Genomic DNA, 22,639 nt, shown 5'->3' with positions numbered 1-22,639 from the left:
CTCTTCCGTGCCACATAGTGCCTCCAAGTAAAAGCACATTTCACAACGTACAATATGAATGTTAGCGAAACAGGTGGATTTTTATGAGAATGTGTTGGTTATCCGGGACACAGGCTGACAGGTGTGCAGTTAATTACAGTGCTGGTGTGTAATTAGCTGACGGACTACATCGGATTCATGTGGCAGCACAGCAGAGACTGCAACTGCTACACAAACAGTATGAGCATGAAAAATTAGTTTACTTGGCAAATTAGCAAATAATAAGCATGAGGGAGACATACACAAAAAAAAATGCTTGTTTGTTATAGTGGGAAGTGAAAAACTGATTTAAAATACTACACAAAGTTTTTGTGGTGTACTTATACCAGCATATGTTGTATGTTTTAAATAATTTAACTGGCATCTGTTCACAATATTAACTGAACTATTAAACCAGTTTGCATACATTAAAACATACACAGTATTTGACTTGCTTACTGGATATATTGTAAAAATCTACTGCTGCATGTTCTCCAAAAAACACACAGCCGTAAAGCATATACTGAAATCATCCATTTTTTCACGTAAGATGCATTCTCCATCGTTTTTTCTGTTTTTGTTTTTGTTTTTCTGGCAAGGATGTAAAGGAGGTGATGATTAGGATGGTGCTTGTTAGTGGTGGTAAGCAACTGGAGAGGTGAGAGGAAGAAGGGGTGCTCTCTATGGTTAGGGAGTATTAGGGGAGTGATTGGTTAGAACTGCAGATGATGGGAGGGGGTTGGGGTAGACGACATCTACAGGTGAATTTGTCTACCTCCTCCGTAACCTTTGACACAGGCAGTGTCGTATGTAGCACGGTGGGGGCCTCGGTTGTGAAGTCAGGTTCACGTGTGGGCATCTCCATGAGGGTGCTGTCGAAGACCGCAGTGGGAATGACAGTTTCTAGGGCGTTCTTCATTTCTGGCAGATCCGTGGGTTGGAAAGGTTCTTGCGATTGATACCCAGCAAGTGTTGTGGACGCTCTGAGAAAGCTGTCCTCAACGCCTTGCTCTTCATGTTTTCTCTTCCTCGATCCCCTCTTGCCCTTGCCTTTGCGTTTGCCTTTAGAGCCCTTATCTCTCTTCTTTTTGTTCTTTTTGCCTTTCCTGTCCTTTTTGGAGCCCTCCACTGGTTCAGCTGGTTGGTCACTTTGCATCAAGACATCAAGTTGGGAGTTCTTTTATGAAAAAGTGGAATGTAAAAATGAGGGCACAGGTGGAGGATGGGGAAAAAACAGACACTGTTGTGAATGAAAACACAATAAAGGAAATAGCCTGCTTCAGGAAAGTCAAGCAATGCATACAGGTCCTGTGACACCCGTAAAAGGGTCAGACACCCACTGGGATTCCCACTGAGCTGGTAAAAACCTAAAGCAAACATGAAATGAGAAGGAACAAACACATTTAGAGCTGCTTCCTCTTGGTCAAAGTGGAAGATATATTTGCATGTATGGTCAGAGGTCGCTTTGTCTGTGCTGCTAGGCTGCCAAGGTGCTAATTCTTTGTGTGCTCTGGCAAGTGAGCAAATGCACATTATGTCCATTGCATGTCAGTGATACGAATGACCTGTGCCTAAAAACCATGCTGAAGATCTGTGAAAGACATCAGTGATTTAGATCCACTTGTAAACAAGGTCGGTTTGTAAGAGAGAATGATGGGAAGTAGGTCAGTGGGGTGACAGCTGTTGACATGTTCTGGATCACAGCTCATTGCTCAGCTGTAGTTCTATTAAAGCCAGCTGGATGACTAACGAAATAGTCTCACACTCCCATTAATGATCCATCCTTGGAGTCTTATCAATGTCCTTGCACACCATGTTGTGTGCTGACACATTCTAGCATGCACTCGCATTAGTATGCACACATATGAGGGTATGCATGTGGCATACACATAAAAAAGACAACATTTAAGTGTCCGGGTGAAACTGTGTATTCCACGCAACTCAGTCGCACACACATCTGCATCCTTATCTCTATCTTTCCAAAGACATATGCAGTCATTCATATCCATGAAAGATACATTTTTTATACATGCCTGGAGGAAAGGAAGAGCTGCTATATCATATTTGAATTATAGACTTCTGGCTCTCTCTCTTTCTCTGTGTGTCTTTCCAGAAGAACACGTGACCTTAGAAATGTTTAACTGCTGGCTTCATTTGAAAGAAGACACTTTTACTTTGAATGATGGCCTGTTATGCTTTAATCTCTCAAATCACTTTTTTTTTTTTGCAAACACCTAGACCTTTTGGAACACATACAGTAACTCTATTGATAGGTATGTTTGTGTTCCTTTTACTGGTTGGCTGTGAAGTCAGGGCTTCTGCAGGCCCGATTTAGCCACCAGAGGCACCTGACATCTGTGCAAGAAGTAGCAGCTCATCATATTGCTTAAACCTTATCATAAAATGAGGAGCCCCACCTAAAGAAACATGGAAAACACAACAAAACATTAAATACAGTTAATCAAAATTCCCAGGTCTTTGTGATAAAAAACAAAACAACAACACACAAACCATGTCTGTCCAGTTAACTGACATGAGACTTAAAGTTTTGCTTTATCATATAAACTGTGGAATAACTGTAAAAAAAAAAAATAAAATAAATACACAAGTTTTTCCATTATACACTGCCTCCTCTTAGTGGCATTACTTGCCTTCTGCGGCTCCGGAGCTTGGCTGTTGTAGGGCAAAGCAAAGTCACAGTCTGGTATGTAGTTTTCACAGTAGCTGGCAGCAGCCTGGGGGTCTTCCACAATCAGAAGTTGCTGGATGTCTCCCTGAAATAAACCAGAGGAGCAGACAGAAAGGAATCACCTCACTAGAGCACTGACAAAAACATACAGCAACTGCTATTACTCAGTCCAAGCACATTTTGGACTGAACTTGTAACAACACACTACAGCATCACAGACCAAGAGAACAACAAAACCGGCTGCACAGCCCGATGTAAAGCAAAGTGTAACGCAGCAGCATCATTAAACGGCTACTGCTGGAACAACTGCTACTGAATGTTTTGTTTCTGTGTTCCCATAACTCCAGAAAGGGCCTGACTGTGTACATGAAACTGCCAAATAGTTCTCTCCTGCTCGCCTGTCAGGACCTTTCCCCTACCATATTGCCCTGGAGGCATAGCCAGAGTGTATACAAACATGCACAGAGACAGTACTGCTGGACGCTGCAGCACTGAGGCCAGAGCCTCTGGTGGCCCCAGTGACTCTACACTCAACATCACTTGTTTGTTCGCTTCATATTAAGGCATAATTCTTTGTATTGTTGAAAAGAATAGAAGATAAATTGATTTATCATTCATAAGAAAGCTAACTGACTCATCATTTAGTCATTTATCAAGAAAAATAACAAACACAATACTTTAATTATCACCATAAAATAAGTCTTATTTTTAAGGACAATGATTCCAACCAAACAAGTTTGTGTAAAATACATTGTAATAGGAATATTAGTTTTATTTTCTTCTAATTCGTGGAATGACTAATGCACTATAAAGGCTTATTTGATAGTAAACAACAATTAGGAGCTGCAGTTCTAATTTCTGTTAGAAGTCAAATGGTAATTGAATACAAACAAAATGCAGGCAGCCCCACAGCACAGTGTTACGACAAGGTTTAGATTAAATTAGCGATACGAATCCATGTAACTGACGTGCTAAAGCAAACATATTACCGGGTGAAATGTTGTCCAGGGACGTCTGGGCAGCCATTTGTGATAAATTAAGTTAGATTAACTGTTTGATGTTGTGGTAATTATCGGCTCATTGTAATCTCTTTAATTAGGCTTTAGTGGCCAGAGGTGAAATAAATCCAAACATATCGCTTCTCTGTTACACAACCGGTTCATATATCTTCCAATGCAGCTCAAATCACGCTTCTTAAGCAATGCATGTCTACACAAAGTCTTGATAACCGTGCACACAACTGTAAACCTAGGAATGACTGCTCAGCATTCATTTATGCTTTAATAAATCAAACATGAAAGAAGTCGCTATCTGCTTATCCTTTTTTTCTTCCTGTCTTGGCCAAAAGCCAGTGTCAAGCAAAGGAAATTATTGCACTCAAAGGTGAGAGACAGAAAGAGGGGGAGAAAACGGCAATGGGGAGTTAATCCAATCTAATCCAATCTCAATTTGAGATCAAAGGCAATGGCTTCACAGAGAAGTTTTCCTGTTTTTCTTACCTAGCAGGGGCCCGCTCCCCTAGAAACACATGAGTAAAGTGTTGCCTAAAATCATTTGTGCAACGCCATTCTCTATTTAGGATGGGGCCAGGACATCTAAGGAGGACATGCAAGGAACCTGCTGATAAGGAAAACACCTCAGCTGAATCCACAGATTTCTGATGGGTCACGAAAATCTTTCATGAGGTCACACATGGCTCTGTTGGCAAAGGCTCATTAGTGTTTCAAGGAGTGACTGCTCTGCTTTCCCCTGCTGTCTCCAGTAAGGTGTTGTCGTGCCAGAGAGCCAACAGTCTCACTACTTCTTCAAAATACAAATAACAAATAGTTCTGAGGAGGTGTCCGATCTTTTCTCATGCCTTCATCAGATCTCAGTCTCTCAAAAAATAACTTACTTAACCCGTTTAAAGTTTGTAACGCACTGACCGTATTTGAATAGTATTTTGCTCCTTATTTGCTGAAAGTGCAACAGATGCTCACAACTAATCAAAAACATCTGACTACAAGGCAAAACATGACCGAAACAGACCTTCACTAATTTATTATGCTTCTCTAATATTTGTGGCAAATTAATGTGGTCGCTAAGTACTTAAAATAAACATGCGCTTTAATGATATGCTCGACAAGACATTGTTTCAACATGTCTGTAACAGTGAGCCAAAATTATTCTTATTTCCTGGACTAATTTAGACTGAAAGGATTTGGATTTCCTAACAAATAAATGCTGGGGCTGGATCTTATCGAGGCAGTCGGCGTGTTGGAGGCACACACACAGGGTACACAGCAGCCAAGAAGGAGCGCAACCAGACTCAGTGTTTGCTTTACTGCAAACGCAAGCAAAGTGTTGAGTTTGAACACCAAAGTTTTGTAGTCATTTGTAGGCAATCTGGAAGCAATAGAGACATTAGTGGCTGACCACAGTCCTCATGCTCCCACGCTGAGCTCCCACGGTGGGAGAACTGGGCCGGAACACTGGCCTCCTCCCCCAGAACCAGGGCCTGGGAACAGAGGCCCAGAGGTCAGCCTGCCTGATTTCATTCCCCATGGTACCAGCCTCACCCGAGGTGTACAGCCCTGATGTTCAGACATCCAGACATACTTATGGCCATGGGTACATAAATGTGTACAATGAAACTCGTAATTTGCCACCATTTGTGTCAATGAAAAATCTAAAAACAGAAACAAATACTTTTTTTCACTTGCCCCACAGAAAACAAGATTTAACGAATAAGTTAAGACAGATTCAATTGCTTGCACACTTCCAGACACATGACCACAAAAAGTGCATGGATTGGACTAAAGGATGGAGCTGATGCACAGGCGTATTAGTCATCACCACAAATTTGGTATTATCATCATAACTCTTCAGATGAGATGATAAATAAGGGCATGGGAGTGTTTCTGGAGCAAAGCCAAAGATTAAATGGTCTCCATTGCTTCTGAAATGGGAAATTTATAGAGCCCACAAGGAGACACATTTCTTCACAGAAGTGGGAATTAAAGTAATTTAAAAACTGGAAAGGCCGTTGGTGTCTGAGAGGGAAGGATAGTGAGAGAGCAGAGACTAACTTATAGCATGAGAGGGGCAAGTAAGGTTAATTTAGGGCAAAGTGAAGGTGATGGTACTGTGTGGTGTGGACAAGGTTATGGAGGTAGTTATTGACTACACATGCAAAATCTAAAGGCCAAAGGCGTTCACTTGTCAGGATCAAGGGCATCTGTTTCTCTTGATGAAAGTGAAGAAGTATGCGTTCTCTCTATTAGGCCAATAAAGACTCACCCTCCCTCTGTACTTTCTTAAATTTCATACTTTCTTTTCCTCGTTGCACACTTTGATATATTCTCTGGTCATTGAGGGACACGGCATTGGGGAGATGGTCATTTATCTGAACCTGATTGCACACCTCTTACCTCTACAAGAATGAAAATCTTATGCATCTGTCTATTCTTTTCCCCATTTTTTTTTCTTGCTCCATTGCTGAGCAGACACAGAGCCCCGAGGACATGGCAGGGGAAGAGACTTGAGCCGATCTCTATTTCGTGCTGCGGGTGAGAGATTTAGAGTGGAGCCTCATTGGGAATGACAATGGAGCAGGGATTGCATATTGTCATGGGAAGCACAGATGAAGGATCTCGGACAATAACGGTCACAGCACTCACATAAAGGAACTGGAATCACTCACATAGTTTAGTTTGGTCACTCTGGCATTTCTTTTCATGCATATTGATATGGACCTATATTCAAATTAACTGAAAAAAAGTGCACTTAAAAACATTAAATTATCCAAACTTTCAGGTAGTTACTTGCAGGAATGATTGAAGCATTATTTTATCTGTGATATATATCTCCTGTTACTCATAGATCAAAAAAGCCACCAGCAGCAGGTATTTTCCCTGGAAGAGGATCACAAGATATGACCAAACTACACACATTCATAGTCAAGCCTGTTTCTTAATTTTGAAGAACAGATGGCCATTTGCACTCACATCAGCATATCTATAGCCTACAGTTCTGTACTGACAAAGGCAAAAAGCAAAGAGAATGTGTTATTTCTTGGCATTTGCCGTGGAAGTGATGAGACTGGACATGTCTGAACAGCATGTCGCTTCATCCCCACTCCTTCCTAAACACCTTTTCCAGTCTTTGTTCCAGCAGCACTTGATTGACAAGGGACCCCTGTCACCCAATAGCCTCTGTAATTTTACCTAAGTCGCTTCCAAGTTAGCGGTAAAAGTTTCACAGTCGAAAATACATGCTACTGTATATTCTGCTTATGCTACCACTTCACTAACACAATTATAGACTATATAATGATATAAAAGCCACATACAATCTAATTTATAAAGCAATGCACGTCACATTATAAAGAAAACAACTCACATTTATGTGTAGCACGTGTTTATGTATTGTTCTCTAAAATTAGGCCTGATGTGTTTTGATCCTGACAGTAATTGAAAAGAAAGTTGATAATAGAAATGCTTGATAATTAGTGCAGCATGAGGAGATGTTAATCAACATAGGCCATAAAAATGCTAAAGTCAGTTTTGGATAAAAAGCAGTGAAGCTGGTTAGACGTGGAGAAGTGGGAGAGGCTGACAAATCAAATAATGAACAAGACGTCATACAAATTTAAACAAGGTATGAAGACATCCCCTACTGCGCCTTGTCAGATGATTCAGCTAATAGGCATTGTATATGACTGCAGTGAAACTAGGTCTCCTATGTCTTCACAAAGTTCACAAAATATATACTCTCATTTACTTGCCTTGTTTTCCCTAACGCAGAAAGAAACACAAACTTGCTGGCAATTCAGTGCATTATTTGGCCACAGCGTTTGAATAATTTAATATCTGACCAGATCGGCTGGAACTGAAATAAACAGGGAACTGGACTGGATAACAGTATGACAACCCAACAAAACAATTTCTTATCTGCTTTCAGAGTCTCCTACACTTTGGGATGCCCTACCTCGAATATATCTTCATCCAGCAGCCGTGTCCCGAACACGGTGACTCCATCTGTGCTGACTACAGCATCGTCCCCTCGCAGCAGATCCAGGGTCTCTACCCTCTGACAATCCAAGTAAAGGGTCACGGTCTTCTTCAGGACACTGTAGGCTATGCGGTGCCATCTGAAAGAACAAAGAAAGAACAGTTCAGCCTCGGATTACTAAAAATGCAGCGGTTGAAGTATTTGGCGTCTGACATGTCAGCAGAATCTGTCTTGCAAAATGCTGTTTCACACCTCTTGCAAGTCGAACCAGAAGTACCTTTGACTTTGCGGGGCTGTGAAGAATTGATTTTCTCAACTGCTCTGAGCAGGTCAAATCATTGCTTCAAGCACTTTACAACCGTCATATTTCTTTTAAGGACTCTCAAGGTCCAGCAGGCTGAATGACATGTATGAACCGGACTGCAGAAATGTGAAGCCCACTTAGGTGTCATGGCTTCAGAAAGTTCTAGCACGTACAGTTATATCAATAGCTAATTAGACAGCTTGTGGCTCTATTGAACAACGGCAGATGTTTCATTAATATTTGGTCAATTGGAAAAATTATATGCCCTGAAACTACCCACTTTCCATCGGCCATGTTGATCTTCTTGAAAATAGGGTACATTTCTGGTGTGGGCTGCCCGTGCTGGTCCTCATACAGGAAAACAGGTGACCGACCCACTTCAAGTCCCAGCTGCTGCATCCCCTGGTCATCATAGACTGACAGCAGGAAGAACTGGGAGCCCTTTTTTGCTCGCATGGTAGTCATGAGGGAGAAATTCTCTGGAAATTTGGAATCTGGAGAGGAGAGGAGAGGAGAGGAGAGGAGAGGAGAGGAGAGGAGAGGAGGCTTGTTAAGTTATACAAGACAGAGCACAGCAGGGAGCAGACATTTTTATAACACGCAAGCACCACCCACTGCTAGTCAGACCTGAGTAAAGATAATAATGATGAAAAATATTGCCAATGAAAGCAGAGAGTACCCAGGTGGAAGAGTAAGGAGAGCAAAGTCATATTTCTTGACTCAACTGAGAGCAGAATGTGACACATTTCTGCTGTTTCTGGAAATCCTAAAATTATTCCAATGCTGGAATGTATTGAAAGGCTATTCTGTAAATGAAAAAAAAAAAGTTCACTACCAGGGAAGAGTTGCTTGGTGGGAGCGCTGAGCTGGATCTTTTTGATCTTGTAGGCCAGGTCTGTCTCCTCCATGCCCCTCCTGCTCGTGCAGAGACCAGCCTCCAAGGACACCCCCTCCATGTTCTCTGACAGCTCCAGTACTCGCAGAACATCAATGGGATCAGCTGGGAATGGAAAGAAAGAAAAAAGAACCATCTGCCCATGTATACCAAGCAGAGAGAAGAAATATGGTGTTCCTGTATTTCATGCTCACAGCTCATTCTGTCTCTTTAACTAAGATATTGTTTACATGCTTTTACGGAAGTTGATCCCCTGCTTTCTGTTCATTCCTGTTTCTAGCATTGTATATAAAAAAAAATAGACAAAATTACTTATGTTAGGGTGAAGCTTATGGCAGATGGCAGCAGCATACTTTTACTCTTGTCAGTTTAACACTTAAGTTCTGCCAGTGTGATAGCACTTTTGTGTCTGGCTCAGTTAAGTGCTGGTTGTTAGCGAGCTGAAAAGCAGGGTTTAGTGTGGCTGGAAGCTGGTTTTAAAGTGTGCAGCCTTCCTGCTTCCTTGGAGTCGGAAGAGACGAGCTCCTGTGAGATGTGACGGCAGGTGGCCTGGCTTCTGTGGGTGTTATTATAGGATAGGGGTGGTACGCAGTCTAACCCATAATCCTACTGCAGCACACCTGACAGCTGACACCTGCGCACTGCTCACCCCGCAGCAGCCAGCAGCATTATGTCGGCTTCAGATTTATCACGATTTAAATGCTTCCCTGGCATAAATAAGTGCATCAGTGATTCATGTATTCTCATTGCTAAAACATATGCCCTGAGATCATGTAGGATCGTTATGCATTCTCATTCAATTCCTCTCGTTTCAGGGAGTATCCAAAAGTCCATATACATATGTAAAAACAAGTTATACGGCATTTTGCTGAAACACTATCAAGCTAAAGATCTGATTAACTCTTATTTCTATTGCAAGCAAGAAAACCAGATTCCCCATTGTTAAGGCGGATTTTTTTTTGTTGTGCAAATATATACATTGTAAAATTACTCTATTTGCAATAAGCATGGCAATCACTGTCCCTGTAGATATGAAGTTTCTCCCACTAGAAGCTTTTCTCTCATTACAATGAGCCTGTGCTTTATTTGCAGTCCGCTGTTCATGTTATTAGATGTTATGCTGATAAAGTGCTGCCGTGAGCATTAGCCAAGATCAGAGCTTTGTGCACAGCCAGTCTCCCACCAGCTGCTAGAGAGAGCCGCTCAGCACTTAGCATTCCAGGCATCTGAAATGAGGATCCTAAACCCAAATTGCCTCCTGTAGCTCTTGCCACTCATACAGAGCTCGCCTTTTATTCTCCTTGTTAATTAAACATGTGGAGAGAGTTTACCGTTGCCCAGACATTGCTTGCAGAAAAACACAGCATTACATTTTATGGCATTATTTATTTGCATAGCAGACGTCGAGCAGATTTGAGAGCCTGCCCTCCGCTCCCCTAGCATGGCAATGGGAATGTAAATAGGCTAAGCTATGACTTATAGCCAGGGTTTAACAATGGAAAACATAATGTACAGATCTAAAGGTATTTAAGACCTCAGGGCATAAACTTCGAATTTAACAGAGTAATAAATAAGCAATGTGGAATAATTACAGTAGTTTCTGGGTTCTAACAGCTGAAACCATAAGCTGTTATATGTACAAATGAAGCAATACATTTTCACCCAAACGCAGTCAAATGGGATAATTGTCAAATCTGTTCTATTCATCATGACAGTAGAACAAGAAATAAATGCCAAGAGAAGGTGTCTTTTGACCTTAAAGGATAACAGCCCAGTCGCCCATGCTTAGATCAAGAATAAGGACACTGGCATTTTTCTCTACTACACATGTTTTGGTTTCCAATCTGTCTTTAAGGAGGTCTAGTATTGTCAGCTCATTTTAAGAAAGATTCACTTTGAGTGTGCAGTATTTTAATGATCCTGTTTCATTAAATCCAGTCTTTTGGTCTAGATAAGATCAAATGGATTGATAATACTGATTAAATTAAAATACTAGATAAACGTGAATGGGGATACAGACAAGACCACCTTCATGACATCTACTTAAGCAAACCACCAAAAAGAGTGCCCTGACCAGACTGGCCTTAGAGAAGCAAGAAACATGTAGCAAAAGACACGGTGCCTCAGAGTCTGGTTGTTGTTGCAAAAAGACTCATTCTTCATTAAATATGTAAGCATCTGCATTTCCGTCAAAGGACTTTTTATTCTTAACAAAAGTTTACTTTGCACTTTACATCATGTCTGGGTCCTAATCCTTAATGTTTGTATTTCCCTGGATTGGTAGATCCAGAGTGAGCCCTGTTTGATTCCTGACTGCAAATCAATTTCCTTTGGGGTAGCAAAGTTGAAAGTTTGTTTTTTAGTCAAAGGTCAAAATCTAATACATTCTCTCTCTGTCTCTTGCTCTCTCTCTCTCTGTATCCCTCTCTGTCTATCTACTTTGTGCAAGCTCATGCATGGAGAGGAAGAGAGGTCATAAGGCAGTAATGTTTGGAACAGTCTGAATAATGTTCTAAACTGAAGCAACGTGGGTTTGATTATGCAGGATTCTTGAGTTTCTGTCAGCCCATCCAGAACAGCATCTCAAAACAAGCTATCGTGTTTAACTTGAGCAGAATTATTTCATTTTCAATAATCCAGAGATAATATGTGAATGGATCCGTTGAATCGCATACAGAGGAGATCTGCCTTAGCTACGATGAGTTTTAAAGCTCGCTGGTACTCAGTTCAGCTATGAGCTGACAGGAGACCATTGACCTCTGACACTCACAAGACACAGAACAGTCAAAATGCACAACAATGCCACGGGGAGAAATCTGAGGCAAGCAGCAGAAACTCCTTCAAACAAAAGAAACTGCTTTAACAATTATCTGTCAGTTAAATGTGCAGAGGGATAATAGACATCCCACACCCAAGTACTGAGGGATAAGTTTGGTAAGCTGATTCAGAGGGAGTTGGAAAAAACCTGCATTGGGCTTAAGAAGATGCAAACTTAATAGCTGCTGTGGCAGCAGTATAAGCTAGTTGGATACAAGAATAACCCAAATAAAAAACAATTATGTCTCTGTGGAGTATTGCCTGTTTCACAATTTAACCATCCGCAACCTGGCTTCAAGCAGGGAAACTCAGAGTAGTGGAAGGTTGCCACATGAAGTCTGAATCCATAAAACAATCAGTGAAAGAATGTTATCTATTCCATGCTTTGCATTTATGTCCCCTTGAGTTATGCCAGTTCTTGCAGTCTCTTTACCTATCCTGCAGCACTTACTGTCTGAACAGGTTTGCTTGCATCTCATTAGGCTTTATAGTTGTCATGTCCTCAGTTCACCTGCCAAATTGTGTTACTTCTAAAGCAACTTAGAGGGAGAGTGGACAAGCACAAAGGAGAACAACATCTTCAAGCACACTCTGGTATGGCTACTGACAAACAAAACTGTCCTCACCAATTAAAAACACGTCTGAAACAACTTTGCAAGTTTGCAGCTTCATAGATGAGATGACTGATGAGTCAGTGGAGTTTCCAAAAGGGTCAGAGTAGGTGGGAAGGAACTGGAACATCCAGCAAGTTTCACAGGCATCCAGCAATTCTGGGAGAGCAGCCATGGCTGATGCTCTGAACAGCATGTGATTAGTATGCAAGTACATAATAATGCACATAAACACATACAGATTGTAAGCCATAAGACATTTGTTTTTCTTTTACCTCCTCTTGTGTTTTATCTTTAAGACAACCATGTCTGCTCAGCAACAGTGACAGACAGCCTTGAAAGAAGAAGAGCTGAGCGCTCCACAGATTGGGCTCTACCCCTTGGAAATGCCACCAAACAGTCTACAGCTGTGTATCTTTTCTGGCTGTATGACACTTGACACAGTATCTCCATGCCCTGCAGTCATACAATTCAGCACCATTTCCGTCATACATGGACATAATGTGCTCTCTGTGTTTCGAAAGCAAATGACTCGGAAGACATTCTTTATGACTCACACCACCTACACTCCCTGTCCTGCCTGAAAATACCCCACTCACACACACACAGTACTACACTGTCAAAAACTATTGCATCTGGGAAATGGGGAATTTTAACAAGAAATGAAGCCAAAAAGAAAGACATGAGAACTTCCCATAGCATACTGGGCCACACCCTGCGACGAGTAGAGGAGAAGAACTAACATTTAAACGTTAAATTACTGTTTGGAGATGTGCATATATCTTATAGAAAGATGACAGTACGTGGCCATGTGTTGAGCATGTGTACATCATGCAGAAATACACAGCAAGTATTGTATTCTTTTAAAATAAATGTTTTTTTTTTCCCTCTAAAATCTTTTTATTGAGATTCCGCTCTGAATAAAACCTCCATAAAAACGCAGCGCTTCAGAAGAAATTCAAAATGTAATAAGCTGCCAAAGATTAATACTGAAAATTTGATGACAGACTCAATAGAAGTGCTTGAATAAATCCAGACACATTTTCTCCCAGGCTCTGTGAAAGAGTGGCCTGTAATCTAATTAAGACTGGGTGTGACCTTTCGTCTGGGTCACGAATGTGTGGACATGAACACTATGAGTTGAGGAGGGCTGATGCACGCCGAACAGATGACAATTTAAACACATGCAGACACAAATACGACTGATACTCTGACTGTACACAATGTCACACCAGAATGAGCAAACAACGTGCATGCATTGTTTACATGTAGCTCAATTCTAGTGTTCACAGAGGGGGAAAAAAAACAGCAGTTTGGAGGTCTGTCAATTTTTCTCTCTGATTCACTGTGTTATTTTATGTATCCAACACTTGGCTCATTTGCTTACAAACAGATGTAATTCAAGCATGCAAAGGCATACTGGAAAAATCAGTGACAAAGGTGCATTTATCATAACAGTGAAACAAAGCACTATTTAGTCTGAAGGTTTGCAGTGAGTAACCAAGCAGAGACACTGGGAGGTATTTATTCCACTGAATGTGCTTTGTGGTTGAGTCTGCTTTTAGTTAACACTGGCGGTTTAAGAGCAAGTTAAGTCAGCGGCTGTGAAGATAACTGTTGGGATTTTTTCTTTTTCTAATGGGTTAGAAGGTCATATTAATATTCATAAGTTACAATAAAAGTAATGATCAACAGTGCTTAATGTTAAGACACTGATATACACTTTTACATGCAACACCAAATCATCAGAATTCTGCATTATTAGTATTCATATGATTGACCAACAGTCTTAAGTATGAAAACAAACATTAAAACAATTCAGCGTTCTACTGGATGTGTGTCAGTGGTAATGTCCGGTCCGGTTATATTTTTGGTGTTGAAGCTGAAGGATTCTGCTGGAATCCGGCTACACATTTCCTTCCCATTCACATCAGCACCACATTCTTCAAACTCCACAGTTTGTTCTGCTCATGTTTGCTCACAGCGTGATAGGCCGGCAGGCCAAGAGCTGCTTGGCCCACAGAGAAAACACCTGCCCCTCAAGGCCCCTAGCTGGACAGGCACGCCACACAAACACACGCTGACACGCATACATCCACACTTGTGAGGACCTTCTTTGACCGCAGCAAATCCATTCCCTAATGATAATCTCTGCTGCATGCCTAACATTGGCCCTTAACCTCGCCTGACCTAATTTCAAATCGCTAACTCCCTTAAAGAGCTAGGGGCCAGAGCAGGTCCTCGTAAATTTGTAGCACAGCCCACCACCACAACAAATGTGTACAGGCAGTTTTGGTATGAATATGCACATGAACAGCACACTCGCCTCAGGCACAGGGGATTACATACAAACATGCAAACGTGCACATGACCAAGCCCATTCAAGTTTCAACCCCCAAGCTGTCATTTAGTTTCTCAGACATAACACTGGGGCTGCTATTACAGAGTGTAACCAGAGATGCCAAAATCAAAGCATAACGCTGCATGCGATACACACAGTCCCACACTATGTGTAACACAGCCCATGACCACTTTGTTTGTGATTCTGAGGGATGTTTCAAGGAGTTTCTCAATAAGTTGTGGCCGAGATCTCTGCAGCTTGTGTTCTATCCTGCGGGACTCTTGCCAAGTTTCAGAGAAGCTGAAAAAGGAGCCAGGTCACAATGTTACTGAGGACAGCATATTGCTTTCAAGAGTCTACAGATGGCCTTGGAAGGAACTCTACTGTGACCGCTATTGCGATGGATGACTAAGATAAAACTTTTCCAAGGTTCATAAACGGGGATGAAGAGGCAGATGACATGTATGGGGACACTGCAAAGAAGTCAGCTCCTCTGATGTCTGCTCATTGCGATTCCACGAGAAGCATCTTCAGCTAGTCCCACAGAAAGCTGCTTAGAGCATCCAGTGATCAGAAACACAGAGCCATAGAAGCCTGAGGGGAGTGGAGCTTCTGGAAGCCAGATGTGTGTTGAATACTATAGATTGCAGTCCGGCGCCGAAAAGTGTTTAAGCATCATTTCTGCATATTAAAGACTTGGGGGAGTTCCAAACAGTTTGCCTCATGAAAAAGTCTGAGAAGCAGTTTGATATGATACTTGCAGTATCAGCACCTTGGGACAGATATCAGCATATCTAACATTTCTGATGTTTAATGTTTCCATTAGTGGAACACTAGCTTGCATAAAACAAGCAAACACTTGAGCTGTTCATATGTAGAGCTGTTCAGCGTTCATAAAATTCCTCTTTTCCTATTCTCTATCCTGCAAAATTCAGCTGCCTTTTCATTTGTTTTCATTTGCCACTAATTTGTTGCTGGATCAAAGGCAAACAAGGCTTGCTGTCTTCCTTTGGGAGTCTGGTGTAGGATTGGCAAGAAGGCTGGATCAAACGGGATGCAGTGAGGGGGCTGTATGCACAATTTCCCCCCCTGTCACAGAAGCAGTTAAGGATGAGGCAGGGTATAAGCGAGAGGAGGCAGATGATGTAAACGAAGAGATAAGGCATATAAAATAAAAACAAACACTCCCGACTCCCAGCCTTTGAATGGAATCAGAAAAAGAAAAGAAGGAAAAAGAAAACTGAACAAAAATGTGTTGAGGCAAAAGAACAGAGGAGTCGAACTGAAACTGTGCACGTGTGCAAGAATGTCTCACTTCCTGTCAGTAAACATGACTACAAAGTGCTCTCTCATCTCGCTCGAACACACACAGAAAGCATATGGGAAAACATTCTTTCACTGGAATACACACACGCACATGCGGACATTCGCAGACCGAGACGCATTATCGACCACATTCACGTATCTAAGACTGCCATATCTGCAGCACCATATGTCCCGTGCACTTTTAAATCTCCTCAGCCTCTCACTTCACAGGGCCTCATTAGAGAGCAATGGACACCGCAGCCACTGTGCCACTTGAAAGTGATTAGGTCGGTTGGCTCACTTCCTCCTAATTTTATTTCAGCCAGTGAATTCCAGCAAATCCTGCCAGTCATGAAGAGGGTGCACGTGGAAAGCCATGAGTGAAAATTAAATGTCTTTAGGCATTTCTGATGACCATGGAGTTAATTCGTGCTGCTGAGACATGTCGCTCCATCAGGGAGGCCCTTAACTGCAGCACCTGCAAGGAAGTAAGTCTGGAGACTGAAGACACTCTGACACGGCCAAAGGGCGTGGAGGCCTGTGTGGGTGACAGACAGCAGTGGTACAAATGTATGTACAAGCTAGTTGTTAATATCCATTTTGGCAACAAGGAAGGCTTAAAATGGCTGCAGCACTTGCTGAACAACTCTGAAGGAGCAACAAATGTGGATGCCAGGACACACTTATTGACAGACAAGCAGACACAGCTGTTTGACAGAGACCAGAGAGTGTCTCCTTGCAGGTGGATAATTGAAAAATGATTCCAGTAACTCCACTTCTACCAGTGTTGTTACAGGGTTACTTAAGTCAATCTGTACAATGTGACCTGAGGCAGAAGCCTGCAATAAAACATGTCAAATATTTAAGTGTGCCAGAATAATCATGACTAAGGCAGTAAGAGCGTTAGTGCTAAGCGCCTTCACTTAAGACCTATGTGAGCAGAGGGCACATTAAACAGATCCATGACAGGAATTTTAATCTACTCAGTTCTTTCAGTGTTCAGCCATTCACCTCTTTCTCAAGCCAACGTTAAACCTTTTCACAGTAAACCGACGCCGGTCACAAGCAAACTCAAACATGACATCATGCATCTCCTGAGATCTCTGTCTTACAGCACACCTGACGCAGGATTCAAACTCCAACCCTGAGAACACGTTCGATTCAAACGGTAGTGGAGCAGGAAAAGCGCAGTGACGTGTAATTAGTATGTGAGATTATGAAAAAATAAAAACTAAATACATGACTGAAATCATTAGAACAGCTCTAAGATAACTTCTAAGAGTAATCTGAGTTAGTTTACAATTTTAATCCCAGCCTGAAGCAGCTCTCTTGGACAAGTAGCAGCATCACCAAAACATCCGAAGCACATTTACGCACCGGGATCCAAAGTGAGCCTTAAAAGACAGACTGCTTTAGTCTAATAACTCCGTGAAAGCTGGGGGCCAAAAGATAAATCAAGGTGCCTGAAAAAGTCGAGCAAACTTATATAAATGGGACAGTGCATTATTTAGGCTACAGAAGACATTCTTTCTCACCGACGTTTTACTTATTCGAGCATCTACAGGCTGCCCCTGGGCGTCTTTTCTTTTTTTTAACTGCAGGTGTTCAACTAGATACTTTACCAGCTTGTGCCGTCGAGACGTGAAGCAGGATAAAAAGAAACAGCGGTATTCTCCAGCTCGACCTGCTCCTTATTAACTGGTCCATCTTTCCAAAGCGGGGACCCCCGTCTCCTTCCGCACCCACAACTTTATACAGCACAAGTTCTCTCTGCTGGAACTAGGCAGCCATGCGTGGAGGGGGGAGAAAAAAAAAACAAGGAGAGAAGCCAGTCTGTAGCTCCACTTGCTTGATTGTTGGAGAAGTTTTGTTGTGGTGGCTCCTCTCAGTTTCGCTTCTGTCCCTCTCATTCAATTTCTCCCTCTCCCCATCACTCCCTCCCTCTGCTCTCCTCCTCCGCCTCTTCCCTCCCACAGGACGGTGTCCTGGGACGCACGGATGAGCGCTGAGCCTGCGGACGGCTCCCTCGTAAATCACGTTTATTACTCGCGGTAATTTGTTAGGTCTCACTCCTTAGAGGTTGTCATTACCTACAGATGTGATGTAGAGGACGGCGCTTTACCTCGTTACCTGTCAATTTCTTGATTTTTTTGCAGCTCAAGTCAGTGCAGATCATGTTATCCACCGACACTGAAACAAGATTGAGTGTATCTGAGGGCTGCTGTGGTGACTTAAAACTTTTTTTTTTTTTATCATAATAATCATGGCATTGATGATAATGATGATGATGTAAAAACTCTGAAACATCAGTATTTATTTCTTATTATGTGACTCACAGATTCAAAGTTAACCTTCACTTAGATCTCATGTCTTCTCAGATCATTTGAACCTGGAGGATGGATCCACGCTTTGATCTTTACAGCAATAGGTAGGCTAAATACACTTCAACATGAACACCCCTGGCCAGTTCAAGGATTAAGGTTTTTTTCCAGACCATGGAGGGTTATCTCCACCATCAGTATTAGCACAGCATTGCAGCAGAGTTTCTGTAATGTTTGTTCAGGCTGCAGCTTGAACGCTGTGATGCTGTAGGCAGAATCAGCTCAGGTTAGAGGTTGCTGGCTGCTGACAGTGCAAGACTAGCTGGCTTGATTATTTCAGGGACAGGCACATCCGGCCAACAAAAACACCACTTAAAACAATAATGTGGATCGTTGCACACCCTGTAAGTTTGACTTTAGTGGCCATTCTTCCTTATAAAGATCTCTAGTTCAGTCAAATCCACCACAAAAAGAAGCTCCCTTTTTGTTTAACTTCAACAACATACTGAAAAGACATATTTGAGTGTTTCTCCATTTCGTAATGAACACATTTATATGTAATGTCACAACAGTGACATACAACATCAGGAAGAAAATGCTATTTTGACAGGAGCTGGGTTGACAGGAGAGAGATGAAATAAATTATTAAGTCACATCACCTAATGTTTAATCGTGCAGGTGACATTTATCCCAATAATCTGTCAGCGCTTAAACCTATATGGTTTATAGTGCCAATCACCTGTGCAAGCTGTATATAGCCTGCCAGAAATCTAATTAATTCTTAGAAAACTGCATTCAGTTGAGACATGCTCCAAGATAAGACTTGTGAAGACCTTGTCGAATTGGAAAATTACCAAAGATAATGTTTCTGGAGTCCAAGCTACAACAGGCTTTTTGTAAAGTAACTGGGAGATGAAGTCCCAGAGAACATTTTGAGAAAATCAGCCAAACCATAATATATCAAGAGTGGAGAATCCCAAACCATGGAAAGAAGATGTGCTTTCATTAAAGGCCACAATTCTGTCTTTTTCCAGTGGTCTTGTGACATATCATTTCAAGCTAAGCCAAACTCTTAGCCCACAAATTATTACACACGAAACAGCATTGATGTACAGACAGTTATGAAGTGAATCAAAAAAATATGCTTATGGTAAGGTCAAATTCTTCAGAATGAGGAACCCCGTAGGAATACAACAGATAAAAGATACATTGCATCAGCCTCAGAGACAGAACAATATTTTGGAGCAGATGTAGAAAGAACACAGGAATCTATGGGAATGAGAGACAGGAGGAGATTTGACAGAAACACCCAGATGACTGGACAGAGTGAAGTTGATCTGGTGGGTAAACAACAGACCCCCTGACCTCCCACTGTCTTCATTCTCAGTACCAGCTTAGCTAGCCTGAGTCAGGGCCACATTCCTAGCAGCTTTTAGCAGATAGTTACTAAGAGTCCAGTGGGTAGTCTGAGCTCTGGGTGAGAAATATTTCCAGAGCATGTGCTATGTACCTTTGTCCAACCACTGAACCTGTACGACTTACAGATAAATATTCTTTAAAGAAACATACACTTACTCATACAGCAACTCAGGTTTCTAATGTGCAAGAGTCCTTCATCTAAAAATAACCTGACATTAACTTACACTCAGACTCTTTGGTTTTCTACATGACATGTACCAAACTTGTACTGATTGTACAAAGCATAATGCTCATGATGTGAATTCATATTCAAATTAATTTGACCCTTTTGTACTTTGTCAGTTTTGAATGATCAAGACAGTTTCCTGAAAATGATTAATGTGCAATAAATATATCATCCTTTTCAAACTGATATGAGAATGTACATACACACAGAGTGATCTCAGTTCATGCTGGCAGTCTCTTTATCTTGCAATCAGCAGAAACCAACAGAACCTCTTTGTTTTGTACATATTACCAATCATGTGGAAACACCAAGATACTAAATTATACTCCATATGTGTTTTGACGTGCTTTTATAGATTAGTGGTTAAGAAAAAACTGAGAGGATGTTTGGCAGCGAATGAATGTATGACAGACTTTAAAGAAGGAAAAAACAAGGTTTTGGATATGTTGCTGTTTAAGTTTTTGTCACATATTGTTTTTATTTATTTATTCTCTAATTCCTCAGAATGATTTATTATGTTTACAGCATCAGAGTTTGATGTTCATCCCAAACTGGAAGCATCTCTCTCCTCCGCAAGTCATTCTGAGCTGATAAATGACTGTGGATTTTTCTTATTATCTAATCGCTGAGAGGGTGGAAGTGAAGTAATCTGTCATCAGCTTGTATTTTGGGCCCGACTGTGAAACCTTAATAATCCTCAAGAGGAGCAGATGAGCACTCAGGATTAGACACCCTAAGATGGGCTTTCAATTGGATCTGCCTGCAGTCTGCTCCTTGTGTTGGAGAACATGCCAGAACAGGATAACAGGCCGACTACCAGGTAAAATATGTATGCGAGGTTTCAGAAGGAAGAGGCTACTGACTCTTTCAACTTGCCAAAAAAAATGATTTATGTATAAAAAAAAAAAAAGTTTCTCTCTTAGAATGCAGTCATTATGAAATAGCTTCCTGCAAATCACCTTCGATGTTACGCCATCTCTTCCTTATGGGCTTGCAATGTCATTTAAATACATATTTAATGATAAATATTGTTACTACCTTCTGCCTTTGCAATATAGTCAGGATTTTTTTTTTTTAAATCACCATTTATAGCAGAATCATTTATGCACTTTAGAAAAGAAATAATATAATATATATAACAAAATATTAGTAATGTAATGTTTTTTGCACATTGAGACTCTAACCCAACATCTGTCTGCAGTGTCTACAGTACCACATAAAAGAGGAGCTATGTGGTCTCAGTGCTAATGGTGAAAAAAATGGTGTAAGAATGTGTGGGGGAGAAAAACTTACATCCTTAACTGATCAACAGAACAAGTATAAAGGCAAGAAAACACAGGCACTGAGCAATTCCACGTTTTGCTCGTGGGGGAAAAAAAAGTAGGTTAACCTGTCAGAGGCTGTAAAACCCCTGATCTGTGAAAGCACCTCAAGAGAAACGTGATTGTGCCACCCACCGACTGCTGATGATAGTATCTCAATATATCAGACAGCATGTGTTCTTACATAAGGCCTCTCACCAAACCACACCTTCTCATACAAAATATGCTGGAGGTATTCTGGCTTTACCCACCTGCTGTACAAAGAGGGCAGAGTGAACGCATCGAACAGGATGCGACGAGTTATTTCATATATTATCCAATTTAGGTATTTGCAATTTGAATAAGAGCCGTGTTCTGTTGAAATGAACAAGATCCCCATCAGAGCAGGGCCTGGACGCAGAGCTGTGTTATCAGATACATTACTCTGCAAAGTCGGTCGCTAAATTCCGCTGTAATGAAGTTGCCAAACCAGGGTTGTGACTTTATAAAGCATGTGGAAATTTCCCCTCTTCCACTGGCCCAGTAAGAAAGGAGAACTGCCAGTCTGGTGATAATTATAATCATTAGACATGAGGGGAGACTAAGCTAATTAACATCTAAGGACCATGTCTGTTCAATGAACTGCTCAAACAAATAGACTAAATAAACTCAACCAGTGGCCACACTCGTGCTAACCCTGCTGTGTACCCTCCTCTTCGCTCATTGTGTTTTCATCTCTGAATAACGAGGCAATTACATTAAAAACTGGTATTAGTAGTGGCACTCGGGCTTAAATGAAAAACTGATGCCAAATATGATTGAAAGCAGCGTTTCTTTGAAACGTCTTCCGCACGTGTTTGGAAAGCTGCCGTTGTTCAAGAATATGTGAGGAATTTAAAAATGAGCAAATGATTTAGTCAAAAGACTTCTGCAACATGGTGCCACAGGGGATAAGTGAACAACCCTACTGGGAATCCATCCATTGACTTTTCTATGATCTTACACAACTGGCACCACAATGTTGTTCCCCTTTGCTGTCTTTTGTTGGCTGCCTTTTCAATAACCTATAAGTGCCGATGTTTTCAGCTGGTTTCTACAAGAAATTCAGTGCCACAAAAATCGCTGTCTTCAGTTTGGGTTCGATGTAAATGTACTGTTTGAGAAATGCTTTTTGACACGTTGTGCCTGAGAATGTCCAAATAATGTGCAATCGTGAGCTGTGACTACGATGAATGTTTCTAAGAACGTCATTCACTGGTGCCACATTGATCTTCAGGGTGTTATTGCAGTCAAAGCGCTCTCTATGCAACGCTCATAATGTGTGGTCCGCAGCTGCAGCAACAATTTTAACTCTCGCTCTCTTTTTTTTTTTTTTTGGTGCAGCTCTTTTAACGCTTTCT

The 22,639-nt window shown here is 41.5% G+C and overlaps 1 protein-coding gene across 1 annotated transcript in view; it reads right to left on the bottom strand.

The window, feature by feature from the left end:
* Positions 1-17,874, bottom strand: part of col5a3a (collagen, type V, alpha 3a) — a 45,973-nt gene extending 28,099 nt beyond the window's left edge. Inside the window, exons 1-6 of the mRNA XM_008283080.1 lie at positions 17,595-17,874; positions 8,839-9,003; positions 8,284-8,497; positions 7,676-7,838; positions 2,670-2,792; positions 794-1,195 (exon numbers count right to left, since the gene is read on the bottom strand). Of these exons, the coding sequence (XP_008281302.1) occupies positions 794-1,195; positions 2,670-2,792; positions 7,676-7,838; positions 8,284-8,497; positions 8,839-9,003; positions 17,595-17,679 (1,152 nt within the window). The 5' untranslated portion in view covers positions 17,680-17,874. The remainder of the gene's footprint in view (positions 1-793; positions 1,196-2,669; positions 2,793-7,675; positions 7,839-8,283; positions 8,498-8,838; positions 9,004-17,594) is intronic.
* Positions 17,875-22,639: the final 4,765 nt, after the last annotated feature.

This window comes from Stegastes partitus, unplaced genomic scaffold, assembly GCF_000690725.1.
Source record: "Stegastes partitus isolate 25-593 unplaced genomic scaffold, Stegastes_partitus-1.0.2 Scaffold297, whole genome shotgun sequence".
NCBI lineage: Eukaryota > Metazoa > Chordata > Actinopteri > Pomacentridae > Stegastes > Stegastes partitus.
This window is presented reverse-complemented; position numbering and strand designations above follow the sequence as displayed.